This window comes from Spinacia oleracea, chromosome 5 (assembly GCF_020520425.1).
Source record: "Spinacia oleracea cultivar Varoflay chromosome 5, BTI_SOV_V1, whole genome shotgun sequence".
In the NCBI taxonomy this organism is placed as follows: domain Eukaryota; kingdom Viridiplantae; phylum Streptophyta; class Magnoliopsida; order Caryophyllales; family Amaranthaceae; genus Spinacia; species Spinacia oleracea.
The window spans coordinates 26,470,069-26,488,238 of record NC_079491.1 but is presented as its reverse complement, the minus strand read 5'-3'; the positions used below and the strand labels follow the sequence as shown (position 1 = coordinate 26,488,238).

At 32.5% G+C, this 18,170-nt stretch overlaps 1 protein-coding gene and 1 non-coding gene across 2 annotated transcripts; both read right to left on the bottom strand.

The window, feature by feature from the left end:
* Positions 1–3,236: 3,236 nt before the first annotated feature.
* Positions 3,237–3,310, bottom strand: TRNAI-AAU (transfer RNA isoleucine (anticodon AAU)). The gene has a single exon. It is a non-coding gene; the product is annotated as a tRNA-Ile (tRNA).
* Positions 3,311–3,385: 75 nt separating this feature from the next.
* Positions 3,386–6,083, bottom strand: LOC110785111 (acetylajmalan esterase-like). The gene is made up of 5 exons (XM_021989553.2): positions 5,583–6,083; positions 4,903–5,076; positions 4,661–4,809; positions 4,149–4,422; positions 3,386–3,869 (listed from the first exon to the last, which is right to left on the bottom strand). The coding sequence occupies exons 1-5, from the start codon at positions 5,899–5,901 to the stop codon at positions 3,622–3,624; spliced, it is 1,164 nt and encodes a 387-aa protein (XP_021845245.1). The 5' UTR covers positions 5,902–6,083; the 3' UTR covers positions 3,386–3,621.
* Between the last annotated feature and the right edge of the window lie 12,087 nt (positions 6,084–18,170).

Genomic DNA, 18,170 nt, shown 5'->3' with positions numbered 1-18,170 from the left:
GCTCATATTTTGTATATTTATTACCTAAATTAATGAAAATATAATGCGCGTTTTAAAATCTCTCAACCCGTTGGGTCGACCCGAAGCCGAAAGTTCTGGGTCTTGAACAAGCATTTATAAACCCGAACCCAAAAGTGACCGACCCGATTCAACCCGAACCCGAAAATAATTTTTTACAACCCGACCCGACCGACCCGTTTGACAGGTCTAGGTATGGATGATAAAACCGCTGGTGACCAGCGGTGTAGTCAACCTCATCTTTGTTAGAACACAAATATTATTTAAAGGTGGTGTACAATATTGTACATCAGAGTAAAGTTAAATCAATATGCTTAAAAATTACACATATATAATGCGAAAAAATTCTATTTTTTAGTGATAAAATTTTCATTTTAATAAACTATTTATTCAAAATCACTAATAATGTACAAAATCCTTTCAAATGTTTATCTATCATTTTTTTTCATTATATAAAAGTTTCAAAACAAACTCCCTTCGTATTTTATTAAATGATACACTTTTAATTCTAAGTTGTCGTATTTTATTAAAGGATACACTTTTCTTTTTTGACATTTCATGGTCCTCACTTCCAATTATATTAATATTTCTCTTTTTTTTGGTCCCCACACTTACCCACATCATCTTTTTTACTATAATAAATTATTCACCCACTACCTCAATTTCATTTTATTTTAATAAATTCAACTAACTCTCCTAAAACTACGTTTCGTCAAAGTGTATATTTTAATAAAATACAGAGGGAGTATTAAAACTTACAAAAAATAAACTAGATAAAAGTTATCGCGATGTAAAATAAATTTATTGTACACGTTATACATGCAAAACCTTTTGTTAATCGAAAAAGGGAGAAGTGGAATGCCTAGACCACATTCTATACCATTTAACACCATCCTCATAGCCTAAAAATACTCCCTTTTTAATTAGCTTGTGGCTCTAATTTACCCTCGATTCTGATCTGGACATGAAATGCACATATCAATTATGATCTGGACATGTTATGTCCAGATCATAACTGGTATGTACGTATAGATCATGTCAAGATCAGAACCGACCTGTCATGTCCATATCATAATCAATCTGTACAGATCATGTCCATATCACAATCAAGATGTACAGATCATGTCCAGATCAGAACTATTGTGTCCAGATCATAACTGTTATGTCCAGATCAGAATCGGTATATGCATATCATGTCTAGATTTGAACCGATCTATACAACTCATATCCAGATCTGTACTGACCTGTACTGACCTGTACTTACAACTCATTTCCATATCATAACCGATCTGTATAGTACTGATCATATCCAGATTAGAACCGATCTATAAAGATCATGTCCATAACTGAACCAATCTGTCCAAATAAGAACTCATACGTCCTGATCAAAATCGGTAAGTCCAAATAATGTCCAGGTCGAAACCATTATGTCCATATCAGAAACAATATATCCATACCATGTCCATATATATATATATATATATATATATATATATATATATATATATATATATATATATATATATAATGACTAAAGTCAAATAAATAATGTGTAATTTATAATAACAATATTATAAATTTGAATAAATTTTATTTTTCATGTAAATCATAATAATTAAAGTTTTATTTAAATATTAATAATGAAGTGGGGGTGTCAAATCGGGTCATCATATCATATCAGTTTCAGATCGGTTATAAACGGTTCGGGACTCGTCGAAATTGGATAATATCGGGTCAATGTTTCTCTCTGGGTCAATTCAGATTGGTTTGGATAACTTCATGTATGGATGAAGTTAGGTAATATATTATTTTCGGTTCGAGTCGGTTTCGGTTCGGTTAAATCTCGGGTTCGGTTTGAGCCGGTTGGGTTTAAAATGGTTTTGTATCGGCTTAATTTGGTTGGGGTCTAGTTTGGTTCGAGTGTATGTCGGATACAGTTGCTATTTTGACCGGTTTATTGTGGGTACAGGTCATGTCTGGATCGGATAAGTCTCGGATTCAGGTGTATGTCGGATTTGGTTACTATTTTAACCGGTTTACTGCGGAAACGCGTCATGTGAAGATCGGATAAATCCCTGGGTTCGGGTCAATTTTAGGTTGGTCGTTTCTCAGATGCCGGTCAATTGCGGATTGATCGAGTTTGCGGTTCAAGCTAAGATCAGGTTGACTTGTATATATTCTTATGTTTTATGGATCAAGTAATCTCAAGTTCACTATCAAATTCTGATACTTTATTAATATAAGTATAATTTTTGTAGAATCAAACTTCACCAACTGAGTTCTTGGTTGGTTAAGTAAAACTTTGAAATGGGAAGACCAATGACATAAAACATTACTATTGTTATTTTTAATTAATTTCATACTGTTTTTTAATGTTTAAAACTTCTATTTATATACCAATAATGACAATAAATTAGCTATGGTAAAAAAAAATGTGTACATGGAATTGGAGTTTAGGTAGTTAATAGTTCACTTGGTTTAGTTGAGTCAAATTAATATTGAGTAGACTAAATGGTATTTGGATCAAACCGGATAGAATCAAATCGATTATGGGTAGTGACTTTTAGGTTTTCGGGTTAAACCGAGTCGGGTTATTTTCGAATGCCGGATAGATTCGGGTCGAATTGGTGAAAAATCGGTTGAAAGTCGGTTTTGGGTTCATTCGGATTGGGTCAACAATAATGCGGATTAAACTGGATATCGGTTTTTATCAGTCGCAGTTGTTATCGGGTAAAATCGGATTTTTAATTACTATCGGGTAGGATGCGGGTTCAGTTCGGTTAAAACTAGTCGGATACTAGTCGGGTTACGGGTCTCCTCAGGTTGTTAGCAGATCGGGTTCGGGTTTTTGATTCACGGGTCAAATCGAGATTTGGATCAATGTCGGATCGGTTTTAAGAGCCTCTACTTCTCGAATATATTCGGTTCGAATGTCGGTCGGTTTCTCGGATCGGGCCACTTTTTGACAGCCCTATTAATATGAACAATCAGATCAGAAAAAATAAGATCACAGTAGATCAGATCAGGAGAAATAAGGTGAATTAAACGTAACCTTAGTGTATAATTGATCAATATTTAGCATTATCCTTGTGTTACGGCAACTTAAATCATGTGGTTAGTGAGCAAATAAGCCGGAAAAAATAATACTTCGGACTTCAGAAATTATGATTTCTCAATCACATAACAATCTTACCTTAAATAAAAAGAAAAAGAATTAATGGCCCATGCAGGGGTCGAACCTGCGACCTTGGCGTTATTAGCACCACGCTCTAACCAACTGAGCTAATGGGCCTTGGTTGCTAATTTGAAGTTATCTGCTACTTTACCTTGAATAAAAAGTACACTTAAAGTCAACCGATGCAACGAGTGATCGAACAAGAAAATCATCTTAATTTATTCGCATATGTATAAATTTATAATATTCAAAATTTCATCAATTTGAGTAAAGATGAATTAAACCATGCATTGGGAATACCCTTTATGTACTTATGTAGCTAGTTAAATACCAAGTGTACTAACTGCTCGATCTCAATAATAATACTCCGTATAATTCACGGTTGGACATAAAATTAAAATATAAACTTTATAAATCATCTCTTAAGTTTATCTAATAGGTTTCCTACGTCGCCGTCTTCGAATTTGCTTGTCAAGTGCAGGTACAAATTGTTCTAGTAATTGGTCTGCAACACCTTTGTTTCCTTCTTGAGTCATATGAACTCCATCCCAACTTATTCTTTTGTTAGGATCTTCACAAATCCAAGATCCCGGACTACCACAACCTTTTCCGCCAAAATTGTAAGGGTTATCACCGGTTCCACAACAAACCTTTGTAGTATCGCCTTGCTCAATCCCTGTTAAATATAACTTTTGTTAATATATGGTTGAAGACTTGAACACAAATGCAAAATTCAATTTTGAAATAAAATAATTATGATAATTAAAGAAACATTGTAGCACAAATATTGAAAAAGTGGTGCACATTATAATGTGTAGTCTAAATGTATAAGGAATTAAGGCAATATGTAAGTGACATGTCCAACCCAAGTACTCCGTGTAATTGTATATAAGGAGGAGGCGACTCCCACTCCAATTAATAATTGATTTTAAGATGAAATCCGACAAAATCTTACCTAATTGGGGGGCATTAGCAATGACCCATGACAATGCTGAGTAGTAGTCTGCGTATACAATGGCCACATCCGGGTACTCTCGTTGCAATTGTCGGATGACTTGTTTCAACCGCTGATTATAGAACTTTGAGAAGTTGTTGTAGTCCTTCAAACACCCAAGTTTATCATACTTTGAAGAATCATTTGTGACAAAATTAACAAGATAAAGAGGCACACATCCGATAGGAAAGTTCCCTGGCACCACGATACTAGTTGCCCCTAGGGTAATCACTTCCTGAAAATTAAGCAACAATACTTAGTTATATCATTGTTAGTCACGTACATTTAAGTTGTCTATGTAACACAAATATATCTCGTGTATCTATACCTTTTAGGTAGTACCAAAATCGAGAGCCACTCGAACAATACTTTAAAAAATATAACCTCGATGTTTTTTTCAAAACTAAAATGATAACACCCGAACATGACTGGAGTAAACCAAATCAAACAAAACTGAACTCGATCCAACTCACCTCGACTGCATTTTTAATGGTTTTCAACACTCCGGGGATAAGCTTAGCTACTTCATGTATTGTTTTGCCTTGATTAAAAGGACCGTTGAAGTCATTGCCTCCAATTTCTCCCATTATCACCAATGAATTTTCGAGTTTTTTTCTAATTGCTGCAATCAACCAAAATAGATATTAGACATATACAATTAAGGGATGGTACGTAAATGTACAAATTCAATAATATAGTATTTAAGTATATGTACCTGTTGGATAAGAGTAAGTCGATATGAGGTGATATCTAAACCATGTAAGTTGCCTAGCCAAGGAATTATATCTCCCATTAGCAGTAGCGCCTATTACCGCGAAATTAGCTCCATGTGTGAAGTCGCTTCCATTATCAAGAAATGGGTTCAAGAGTGGTAGATGGAAGAACATTGCTATATATCATGCACAAATCCAAATACTTAGTCACTCGATCACGTACAAGTATAACGGCCAAAAAATAAATAAACAAGTTTTTAGTGAGACGGTCTCGCCCTTAATTAATTTGGATGATATATTAAAATTTAAATGTTACCCCTAATGGGAAGAGTAATCCAAAATTAATTGTGTTATTCCTAATAATGGTAAGTTTGGTATACGTACATCATTCCATAGCCGGCCTCATTATGTTTTACTCAAACTCAATTACTAATTAATGGCTTTTAACGTACATTAATTTTCTATCTAAATTTGAACTAAATTAGAAGTGCATTACGTTAAGTAATATCTTAATTTTTAACTCCTTATACGTATTTATATGTAACGAATGTATATATAGTTTTCATCGGTAACTTTTAACGTCTTACAATAATTAAGCAGATTTTGATGGTTTGAACTAACATGCACTTAGGCTCCGTTTGTTTATGAGCGATTATTAAAAACAACCAAGAAAGAAGCGTACCAATGTAATCCACCATGAGAAGACCATTAGAGGCACGGCCCGTGGGGTAGTAGCTTTGGCCATAAGGGAGCTTATTATAGCTGGAGTTTTCACCGGTGGCCTCTCGAACGTAGTTGCCGGTGTCGGAAAGAGAGTCACCAAATTGATAGATGGCCTCAAACTTCTTAGCCATTCTAACTAGATCTTTTTTGCCTACAAGGGAGCTTCCCACACCATTGTTAGTAGCCCTAACACATAATATTGGTGAAGAGAACAATAAGGATTGTATGAACAATTGAAACAACATTAAGTAACAACTCATTGTTCTCTTCATCATCATCACCTACCGCGTCGCCCGAATTCAATATCTACTACAACTCATGTATTGCTCATTGCTTATGGGAGTATGTATTTATAAGGTAGCTTCAAAGGGATTTGTCATGATCATGATAATGGGGTTTGAACCTTTTTCGTTGGCAACTAACTATTTGATGATTTGATGAGATTTTCACCATTTTTTCTATTATTTCCTTTGTTATTACAAGAATCATTTGGTTTTTGTGTTCTTTTGGGAAGGTTTTCATGTTTCATCATTCATTTTCTTTCCTTAAGATTCACACAATATGGCTACTTTGCTTCTGAATTATGCGTGTAACTTAATTTAGATAATTCCAAAGCATATTATATAAGTAAATTGCATCAATCTCTAAGCAAATAATAATAATACAATAAATGGACAATAATCATACTCCCAATACATTATACCATTCGTCCCTTTTTACTTTTTAAATATTTCTTTTTGGTTCCCCTAATATGCTACTCCTATTAAAATTGTGCAAAATAATTATTTTAATCAGTTAAATTAATTGGAGTATTAAATCTCTCTCATTTTTCCATTAGGAAATTAAATCTCTAAGCAAATAATAATAATACAATAAATGGACAAAAATCATACTCCCAATACATTATACATTTCGTCCCTTTTTATTTTTTAAATATTTCTTTTTAGTTGTCCCATTTTCTTCTTTATATTTGATATATTTCTTTTATATTATAACATAAATTAAATTCCCCCTAATATGCTATTAAAAATTGTGCAAAATAATTTTTTTAGTCTCTTCCATTTTTCCTTTAGAAAATTAAATCCCCCGTAATTTTCCAATGTCAAATTTTTGAAAAAAATAAAAATATTACTATACATTAATAAACATAATTTGCATTGTTTTTTAAAAAAATTACATCCACATTGATTTATCCTCACATGTAAAATATCAAATATAATGAATGAAAAAGGAGGGAGAGAATATTATATTGTTGTTTGATAAAATAAAGTCTATATATTTTATTTTATTTTATTTTATTTTTTTTATAAAAAAAAGAGTTCTATGATGGGCCATATCATTGAGAAAGGAAAAGGCTAGGAATACACATGGTGTGCAAAGGTATCTTGCACACCACCAATTAAACAATGCCACCTCACAAATCCCACTAAAAAAAGAGGGGGGAAACCAATTTGAAAAATGTATTTTAGGCGCAAAAAAATTTCAGCAAATTGCGCCAAAAATACAACTTCAGAGGGAACATTTTCGATGAGCGCCAAAATGTCATCTTCCATATTCGTATGTAACTTCAGAGGGAAAATGTCATCTTCCATAATCAGACAACCAGAGAGCGCCAAACAACTTCCATATTCGTAAGTATATAACTTCCATTGTCATCTTTCAAGAGAAAGCTTTCTCTAGTTATCTACGAAAATGGCGGCCATTTTTGAAGCCCATAACTATTACAATGAGTTTGTGAGTTTTATATGACATTTTAAAAGCATCTAAATGTCTGCCATTAAAAACACTTCCATGGGTTTAATAATGCATATAACTTGTTTGATGAAATTACCAAGAGAGTTTTATTAAGATTTAATTAGTTTCAGTTGCGATGTACTGAGTGTAGGAAGGTATAGTAGAGAACTAGATATGTAATGTGTTATTATTCGACTTTCTCCGAAACTGGAAATGATGAATTGAAAGTGACAATGGCTGCTTTGTTTAATTAAGTGACAATGGAATGTTGAAGCTATCGTATAGCATGAAATCATATAAGTTGTGTTTATGATTCTAGAAATTGTATAAAAGATACTCATAAATGTATTTTTATTTTAGAAATTGAATAAAATATACTCATACATAAAACCAAAAGTAAAAAGAAAAAAAAATAACAGTGGCAACAATTTTTTCCCGTAGGATCCAACACGGGTTTAACATAGTTTAAGGATGATCAAGTAACCAAGTTAGCAGGGTATCAGCACATTATAGTAAACCACCTAAAATTTTATATAAAGAACAATAACAAATGAAGTTAATAAGTAGTGTGTATTTAGATTTCATTATACATGTAATGCTCCCACAATTAAAACACAATCTCCTCAAATATAAACTTTGTTATTAACATAATAAATCAAAATAAAAATAAAACAATTTTCTCCCAATTACCCTTTGTGCATAACGAATCGAACTCGGGTTCACAATTCAACATATCTATAACATCTGGCGAAGACTCACGTGGCGAACTTAATTCATTTGTCAAGCCTTCACGACTTATTTTATTATTGTATTGTATTATAGGAAAGGGTGTGTCATACTAATCATATTGTATAATCCATTCCATTCAAAACGTTTATAAAAAAATTCTAAACTAATACCATAGTAATAGATGATTTTGCAATGATACAATACGATAACAACTAAAACCATCTACTTTAACATGAATTATGATGTCATGGAATCATTACGATTTTAAGTACATCGAAAAAGAAATAAAACCATACTCCATCTAAATAGATAAAAGAATTTATGTTGTAGTTATTGACGTGCTGATACCCCTTTGTCATGATGGTCACTGCAAAACCGTTTGAGCTTTATCTATATGCGTGCAACATATGTTCGGATCTTGACATGAGCAAAACACAATATTTTTAAATCCGTATATCAGTTTATGGGATCATTCATTTTTAAAAGAATTAATATTTGAAGTAAAAGTCATATCAATTTGTATTGCAATTCAGACGTGTTGATACCCTTTGTCATATTGGTCACTTGAACGTTGTCTAATCTACATTATTCACCCGTTTTCGAATCCTAACAAGAGATTGGGATTTTTTTTTAATATCATGTGTTTTATGGGATCAATATTTACATAAAGAAATGAAAATCGATAAACCAAAATCATTAATTAACTTTATTTATGGTGTTCAAAAGTAAATGTAGTTGATCCTTTAACAACAAAACGGATTCTATGTACTACAAACCCTTCCAAGAAACTAAAATCATGTTGTATTTTGTTTATCGTGTTCAAAGTGAAATTTGGTATGATCCTTTCAAACTAAAAGAGATTGTATGTAAAACAAACCTCTACCAGAAACTAAATATTTTGTGATTTTATTTGTTTGTTCCAAACTAAATATTTTGTGATCTTTTTAAAACAAAATAAATTTAACGTAAAACCTATCAAAATTTAAATACTTGTAAGTTCAAACATCCATATAATTTATTAACACTATTTCCCGTAAAGAAGTTTAAACGTCACTTTGAACACTGCCCCCATAAAAAATTTCAAATTTCATCTTGGGGTTTTAGATTAATATAAAATTTTCTGTCATTGTTGTAAAGTACTAGCTGCCACAACGATAGCACCAGCGACAACATTTTCTGCCGTATACTTTCGACATCCATTGCCTGGTGACTTTATATGTTGTAGATAGATTGTTTAGGTGTAACTTTGAAAAGTTAGGTTACATGTTGATTTTTTTTATTAACCATGATTACCATTATTCGAGATCATTTTACATTTAAAGAAATTAAATTTAAAATAAAATCAAACTCAACTAAAATAGATATGTAATCCTAACATTTTTATAATAACCTAAATTGTTCATATCTTTGATAATACAAAATAGTTTGTCACCTCCAAGATTGGAAAAGTTAGCGCAACACATTGTATTAACGATGATTACGATTATATAAGATTATTTCACCTTTAAAGGAATCATAATTTAAAAAACTCAAACTCAACAAAATTAGATTAAAACAATTTCATTTCCAAAGAGTGACGTGATGATACCCCTTATCACAATGGTCACTGCTATGCTGCTTTAACATCTACTTAATTTGTGAACCCGTGTTCGATTCCTAACAAGAGTCGACAAAAATAATTTTATTTAAGTATTAATAACCATTTTATGGGATCATTTTAATCATGAAAGTACAAAAAATTGGGTGTTTTTTTTCACCTTAAACTATGATTTTTTGGCTACTTGTTGCATTTATGGGGACTAGCTATCAGATAATTATTTATCCTCATTATCAAAAATATGTTGGTTGTTGGAAATATAAAACTGGATTTATCGTTTAATTATGTGTTATATATTTTTATGATTATACAAGGGCTTACCATAAGTTTAACGACACCAGAAAATGTTTACCGATCTCCAAATTAATTTTTTTTTATTACCGTATATCTAAACCTGTAAATAGTAAAGATATCCAAAATTCCAAAAATATCAACTTCGTACATTGTAAATAAATTGTTTTGATCATAACTTCGAAGAGTTAGCTTTTAATTACTAAGTTTAGCTACGATTACACCTGATCATTTAGCTTTTGAAGAAATTAAATTTAAATAAAACTAAAATCAAGTAAAACAAATGCATAATTTCTAACATTTTCATTATAATACAAAGTTAGGACCACCGCCAAGATTGAAAAAAGTAGCTAAAACACAATGTTTTATAACTTTATCTGCGATTACAAAGGTTTTTTTCATCTTTAAAGAAAGGCAAATTTGCCAAAAAGGACCTTTTATAACTCAAATTTTGCGAGAAAGGGCCTTATATAATTTTTTTTGTGAAAACACACCTTAAAGTAATTTTTTTTTGCGAGAAAGGACCTAAGGGTAGTTTCCGGCATTGACTGAGCTTTTCCGGCCATTGACTTGCACATTAGCAGCAAGTGTGGCTTACGTTGGCTAAAGACATTGATTTTCCTGAGTCTTGAATTTTCAAACTTGATTTTATTTCGAATTTTTTTTTTCAACTTTAGGTTTTGAAGCTTAGAATTTTGAAGGAAAATTGGGTGTGATTAGTAAAATAAAGTCACACGTGCTTCTCACGTGCAAGTCAATGGCCGAAAAAACTCAGTCAATGTCGGAAATTTACTTTTGGTTGTCTTTGGCAAAAAAGAATTACATTAAGGTGTAATTTCACAAAAAAAATTATATAAGGTCCTTTCTCACAAAAAAAAATTACATTAAGGTGTGATTTCACAAAAAAAATTATATAAGGTCCTTTCACGCAAAATTTGCGTTATAAAAGGTCATTTTTAACAAATTTGCCTTAAAGAAATCATATTCAGAATTCCCAAACTCAATAAATTAGAATAAAAGAATTTTATTTGTAATGACTTATGTGCTGATATCCCATTGATACAATGGTCACAACTCTGCTGCTATGACATCTTTAGTTGTGAGTCTTGTGACCGATTCTTGTAAAAAGCAAAAATAACCAAATTTGTAATTGTGACATACCATTTTATGAGATCATTATAGTCATGAAAAGTTCAAAATATTGGATGTAGCTAGTATAACTTTGTCTATGATCAAAAGGATCATTTAACTTTGATTGAAAAAAGTAGCTAGTATAACTTTATCTATGATCAAAAGGATCATTTCACCTTTAAAGAAATCATAATCAGAATTCTCAACCTCGGGAAAATTTGACAAAATAATTTTTGTTTGCAATGACTTATGTGCTGATACCCCCTTCTTACAATGGTCACTACTATGCTGCTATAACATATACCTTAACTACGTGTACCCGTGTTCGATTCTTGTCAGAGCAAAAAAATCAAAATTTTAATTGTGATAAACCATTTTATGGGATCATTTTAGCCATGAAAATATCAAAATATTGACGTTTTCCTTCACCTTTAACTGTGATTTTTTAAAGATTAAAGATATATTACAAGGGATCATTAGCCATAGACAAATCATATGAGTACATGCATATTTTTTTTTCAATTAAGACATAATAAAAAGTTTTTTTTTGATGAAGCTACACATGATAATTAAACTCAAAGCCTAAACTTCATTATTTACAACAAAATATATTGTTTGAAACAACATTATTCGTAATATCTGAAGATTAAACTACATCTAAGAGTTTCTGATATTCAAAAGATTGTTCGTTGCACGCATCTACCATTATAGTTCACATCATATATTTTCAAAATAGCAGATCATTACTACCATATAACTGGATGAAAGATAACAATAATTGGATAAAATTTATGGATAAACTCACAAATGATCCCATAAAAATATTAAATATATAAAGAAAGGAAGTATGATTCTGCATTTCTATAGGGATTAAAGTAGAATCTTTCCAAGTTTATCAAATCAGAAATTTGATTGGAATTAAAGATTCTTATTCTAAAGAATACATTGTTGGTTTATTAGATCTGAATTCAATTTAGATTTCTTAATTACAAACTTATAACATCTTATTAATTAATTTGGGATTTACCAATTGCAAATTCATTAATTTGGGATTTCTCAATTACAAAGTAACCACCGTGAATCCGCCCAAAGAACAGTTCCACTACGCGACGCTTTTAGTGTACTCCAAAAGGTACGGTAGTTTAAAACGTGAATTAGATCTCTGGCGGCGCTTAAAAGCGTAGTAAGTCTGTAGCGACGCTAATCATATGTTTTACCGACGCAAAAGAATAGCGTCGTAATAGGGGGTAGCGGCACAGGCAAAGAGAGCGCCTTTGAAAGCGTCGGTAAAAGCACTTGCGGCGATTTTATGCGTCGTAATAGACATATATAAAGCGTCACTAGAAGCCTTTTCCATACTGGTGAGCTAGATTTAAATAACTAACTAAGTTTGACTACGTTTACACGAGATCATTTAACTTTTGAAGAAATTAAATTTAAATAAAACCAAACTCAAGTAAAACAGATACGTAATTTCTAACATTTTCATAAACATCTAATTAAGTTGTTTGTTTCTTGTTATAATGCAAAATGACGACCCACCGTCAAAATTGGAAAACACAATGTGTTATAACTTTATCTATGATGAAAAGGATCATTTCACCTTTTAAAAAAATCACATTTAGAATTCTCAACCTCGGTAAAATTAGACAAAAATATGTTTGTTTGCAATGACTTACGTGCTGATACCCCTTGCTACAATGGTCACTACTATACTGATATAACATATACTCTAACTGTGTGTGCTAGTGTTCGATTCTTGTCAAGAGAAAATAAAACAAATTTTTAATTGTGACAGACCATTTTTATGGGATCATTTTGGTCATGAAAAGATCAAAATGTTGATGTTTTTCTTCACCTTTAACTATGATATTTTAAGTTTAAAGATATGAGTATCAGTACATGCATTTTCTTTCATTATCCATAAACGAATCATATGAGTACATGCATTTTTTTTCAATACATAACAAAAAGTTTTTTGAATGAAGCTACACATGATAATTAAACTCAAAGTCTAAACTTCATTGTTTACAACAAATACATTTTTTGAAAAACCATTCTATTATTCATAATATCTGAAGCTTAAACTACATCTAAGAGTTTCTGATATGCAAAAGATTGTTCGTTGCACGCATGTGTCATTACAGTCCACATCATATATTGTCGAAATAGCATATCGTTACCGCCGTATAACTGGATGAAAAGATAAACAAAATTGGATAAAATTTATGAATAAACTCACAAATGATCCCATAAAAAGATTCAATACATAAAGAAAGGAAGTATTGTTTATTATGATTCCGTAAATACTAAAAAGAAACCATAAAACAATAATAACATAAAACAACAATTGCCCAAAGAAAAAAAAAGATTTACATATAAAGGATCGAACGCAGGTCTAGGGGCAGTGTAAAGATGATCATATAAACTTTGTTGTAACTAGTTTGACAAGGGGTATCAGCACATCCATTTGTGCTAGAAAATATATAATATATTTGAGATTTTGAGAATATAGATAAGGTTTTATAAGCAGCGAATGTTTAGATTTCATAATACATAAAATGATCACACGTATTAAAATACATACTTATAAAATTTAATTTTCATTAAAAAAAACATACGGAGTACTTCCTAGTAAAAATATAATAAAAAAAACTTTTTTTTGCCAGTAACCCTTTATTGAATCAGGACCGAATATTGTATTATTATCTATGATTAAAAAGGATGATTTCACCTTTAAAGAAATCTTATTCGAAATTCTCAAACTCCGTAAAATTATATTAATAAATTTCGTTTGAAATGACATATGTGCTGATCCCTCTTGCTAAAGGGGTCACTACTACACTGCTATAACATCTACTCGATCTAACTGCGAGAACCCGTGCTTGATTCTTGACTAGAGAAAAAATAACCAAATTTTTAAATGTGATAAACCAAATTATGGGATCATTTTAGTCAATAAAACATCAAACTTAATATTGAATGTTTTTTTCACCTTTAACTATGATTTTTTGGTAAATCGTTATCTTTTTGGGGACTATCTAGCTGATAATTAATATACCTCATTATCAAAAAAGAGTTGGTTGTTAAAAATATAATTTATTTTTAAAAAATTATATACTACATATTTTTATGATTACACAAAGGCTTACAATAAAACTTAATGATACCAAAAAATGTTTATCAATCTCCAAATGAAATTTTTATTACCGTATGTCTAAACTTGTAAAATAGTAACGTTATCAAAAAATAATAATTCTGTACGTTGTAAATGAATTATTTAGATCAAACTTCGAAGAGTTAGCCTTTAATTACTAAATATGCCTAAGATTACACAAGATTATATAACTTTTGAAGAAACTAAATAAAAATAAAAATAAACTCAAGTAAAATAGATGTGTAACTCCTAACATTTTCATAAACATCTACTCAGTAAGTTGTTTACTTCTTGTTATAATAAAAAATTATGACCCACCACCAAAATTAAAAAAGATAGCTAGAACACATGAATGTGTTATAATATTATCTACGATTATAAAGGATCATTTCATCTTTACATAAATCATATTTAGAATTCTCAAACTCGGTAAAATTAGATTAAAAGATTTATGTTTGCAATGACTTACGTGCTGATACACCTTGCTACAATGGTCACTACTAAGCTGTTACAACATCTACTCTAACTGCGCAAACCCGTGTTCGATTCTTCTCAAGAGGATAAATAACCAAATTTTTAATTGCGGATCAAAACCATTTTACGGGATCATTTTAGTCATGAAAAGATCAAAATATTAGATAATTTTTTGGTTACTCGTTTCCTTTGTGGGGAATGCATTCATTGCTTTTATGGGGAATTAAAGATAATTAATGAAGATTGTTGGGAATTTAAAACAAATTTGAAATTCAAAATTAAAATTTCAAAATACATTTCAAATTTCAGTTTGAAATTTTCAAAAGAGATAGAATCTTTTAAAATTGAGGTGGCATATTATAAGTGGTGGTGTGCAAGATGCTCTTGCACACCTTGTGTACTTCTACTATCATCCATTGAGAAACGTTTTGCGTAACAAATTAAATTGCATTAAAGTTATAAATCAGATTTTTGCAATCATCGATTGTTGGCATGCATCACGTCTTATTTGCCGTAGCGCATGAGCTAAGATTAGTTTTTTTTTTCTTCTTTTCCAAACATTTGTCAAGGCTAATTAATGTATCTTCACGAGCCCCCTAATGGCCTAATACAACCACCTAACCCAATCACTCGTACGCACCACTCTAATTAATGAGGTTTGAATGTCGATTATGGAGGATGTACCTCATATGGTAAAATTAACAACCAACCTCATATGGTAAACTTAACAACCAACCTAAACACAGAGAAACAAAACCAAGCTACCCAAAATAAGCTGGCCCAAAACAAACAAACCAATGTGCCAACAATTAAGACAATGAACAAACTAAGCAGGGCACAACTATGGTCATCCCTAAACGAAATAAGCCAAAACCAACTAAACTAACCAACAAACAACTAATTAAACTAATTAACTCAACAAAGTAGAAGGCCAGAAAAGAGGAAGAGGTACATCACTTATAGCCATGCAATTTGACATACATCCGTGACAAAAATCAATGAAACCTTCGAACCTGACTACTCCAAAACTGATAGCAAGAACTTAAACCAACTTTCACCTTTTATTGTCAAGATCAACGTTTCCAAAACCACAAGACAAGGGTGACCAGCGATTAGCTCCAATTTGATTCCCCTCCTCTCCTTCATCGCCAAGATTGGCGTTTTTCCCGATACCACAAGACGACGACGAGAGCAAAGTTTGAGTGGTCGAAATCCCCTCCAATTCATATATGAAAGTCGAATAACTCCTAATTTTCCCAACATAGAAACCCCAGCTCGTACTTTACCTTTATTGGCGATTTTACGACGACGCGTACGAGATATGTCTAAGATTAGAGAGCCCATGACTACTGAAAACCAGATCGAAATTGACCCCCACCCTCTAAATGCTAAGAATGACCCCCAAGCAATTACTCCCTGTAGACACCTACTTTTGTCCCCATTCCCGAAAGGGAAGGTTCGATGATGAGAACATAAATCTCCACTTGACAACGCATCTCCTATAAAATAACGAATCTCAATCACCCCTTTTCATTTCACCCGAAACCTGCTATTTATAGAAACCTGCTATTTATGGAAACCTGTTAAAAATAGTAACTGCCGTAATGGGTAATTGTTAAAAGTGGCAAGTCATAAAAGATAGAAACCTGTCAGAATTAGGTGTTGCACTCCAACATAAATCCTAAATGAGATAGAAATTACAAGAAGAATCTTATTCCTAATATGATTCGAAAATAAGAGTTACGTATTAATTAAAATCCTAACGAGCCTAGAGTTCATAACGGGCCCAGACGCATTCCGTCATAAAGTTAATACGTGCTAAAAGACTCGAATAAGTCTCAAACACTCCGGATTCTAAGAGTCCAAATCTGACAAAGAACTCGGCCCAAACATCAATTTCAACGCCCAGCCCTGGGCGCTGAAATTGCTTGGATCCTATTTTCAACGCCCCAAAGCTGGGCGCCGAAATCTTTGACGCCCAGCCCTGGGCGCTGAAAATACCTGGGTACGTGTTTTCTCCTAATTCTTCTTGGATTATAGCTCTACAATTCTATCTTTCCACGAACTCTTCCCTATAAATATAGCCCCAAATTCGACGTGAAACACAACACAACACACAATTCATATTCTGAGTATTGACTCTAAACCCCTAAGCCTAAGCATCACGCTGCGAAATTGATCACGCGTTCTGTCGCAATCGATCCAAAAATCGAACAGAACGTATCCCGTTGTGAGGGGGTCGAAAAAGCACGAGGCTAATGCGTGACCTCGTCCCTCGTGGGTGTGACGATTCTTTTTATTCAATCAAGTGTAATTGGATTTCCTGTGAGTTTACACCCAATAGTAATATAGGAGTTGCCATTCAGTTTTTAGCGACAAAGAGAAAAACTGACAAAACTAGGTTATCGTGACATAAAGGGAATGCAATTATGTTTGACCACGACGGCCGTAGGTTCCCCTGTGATCCCTGGTGTGGGGATCTCTCAACATACACCCGCAAGGTAGAGATTGAGGGTTCGGGGGACTGTAACTACCGAGAGGAGTACTCGCTCGCCGATAACTCCAGAGGCAGGATATCCTTACTAGCTAAGCATAAATAATTGAAGGGACATGCGTTAACTATTAAACTAATCTGAGTTGATTTTAGCAATATGCAACATATAATACTAGATCGATCGCGATTATCTGATTTAGATTGCATTAAGGGACCTAGCATGATAATCCAATTTCCCAAAAATATTATATTTATTAAGCGTGATAGAACAATCAGATTTAGTTAGTTTAACAGTTCATAAAAAGGGCGAGGAAAGCAATTAAATCATAGAAAAGGGACACATTACGACGCACCCTTGAGAGGTGCGTCACGGTTCTCAGAAAACTAACCACTTTGACTTTGCTATTTCTTCTTTTTATTTAACGAATCTCAAATTATGGGACAAGATACGTTCTGTTCGATTTATGGATCGATTGCGACAGAACGCTTGAACAATTTCGCAGCGTGAGGCTTAGGCTAGGGGTTGGAGTCAATACTCAGAATATGAATTGTGTGTGTTGTGATTTCACGTCGAACTTGGGCTATATTTATAGAAAAAGAGTTTGTGGAAAGATAGAATTGCAGAACTCTAATCCACAAAGAATTCGGAAAAAACACGTACCCAGGTAATTCCAGCGCCCAGGCCTGGGCGCCGAAGATTTCGGCGCCTAGAGCCAGGCGTTGAAAATAGGGTCTGGGCTGTTTTCTTAGTCAGATTCGGATTCCTGAAATCCGTAGTGTTTGAGACTTAATCGAGTCTTTTAGTGCGTATCAATTTCATGACGGAATGCGTCTGGGCCCGTTACGAACTCTAGGCTCGTTAGGATTTTAATTAATACGTAACTCTTATTTCCGAATCATATTAGGAATAGGATTCTCGCAGTTTTCTATCTCATTTAGG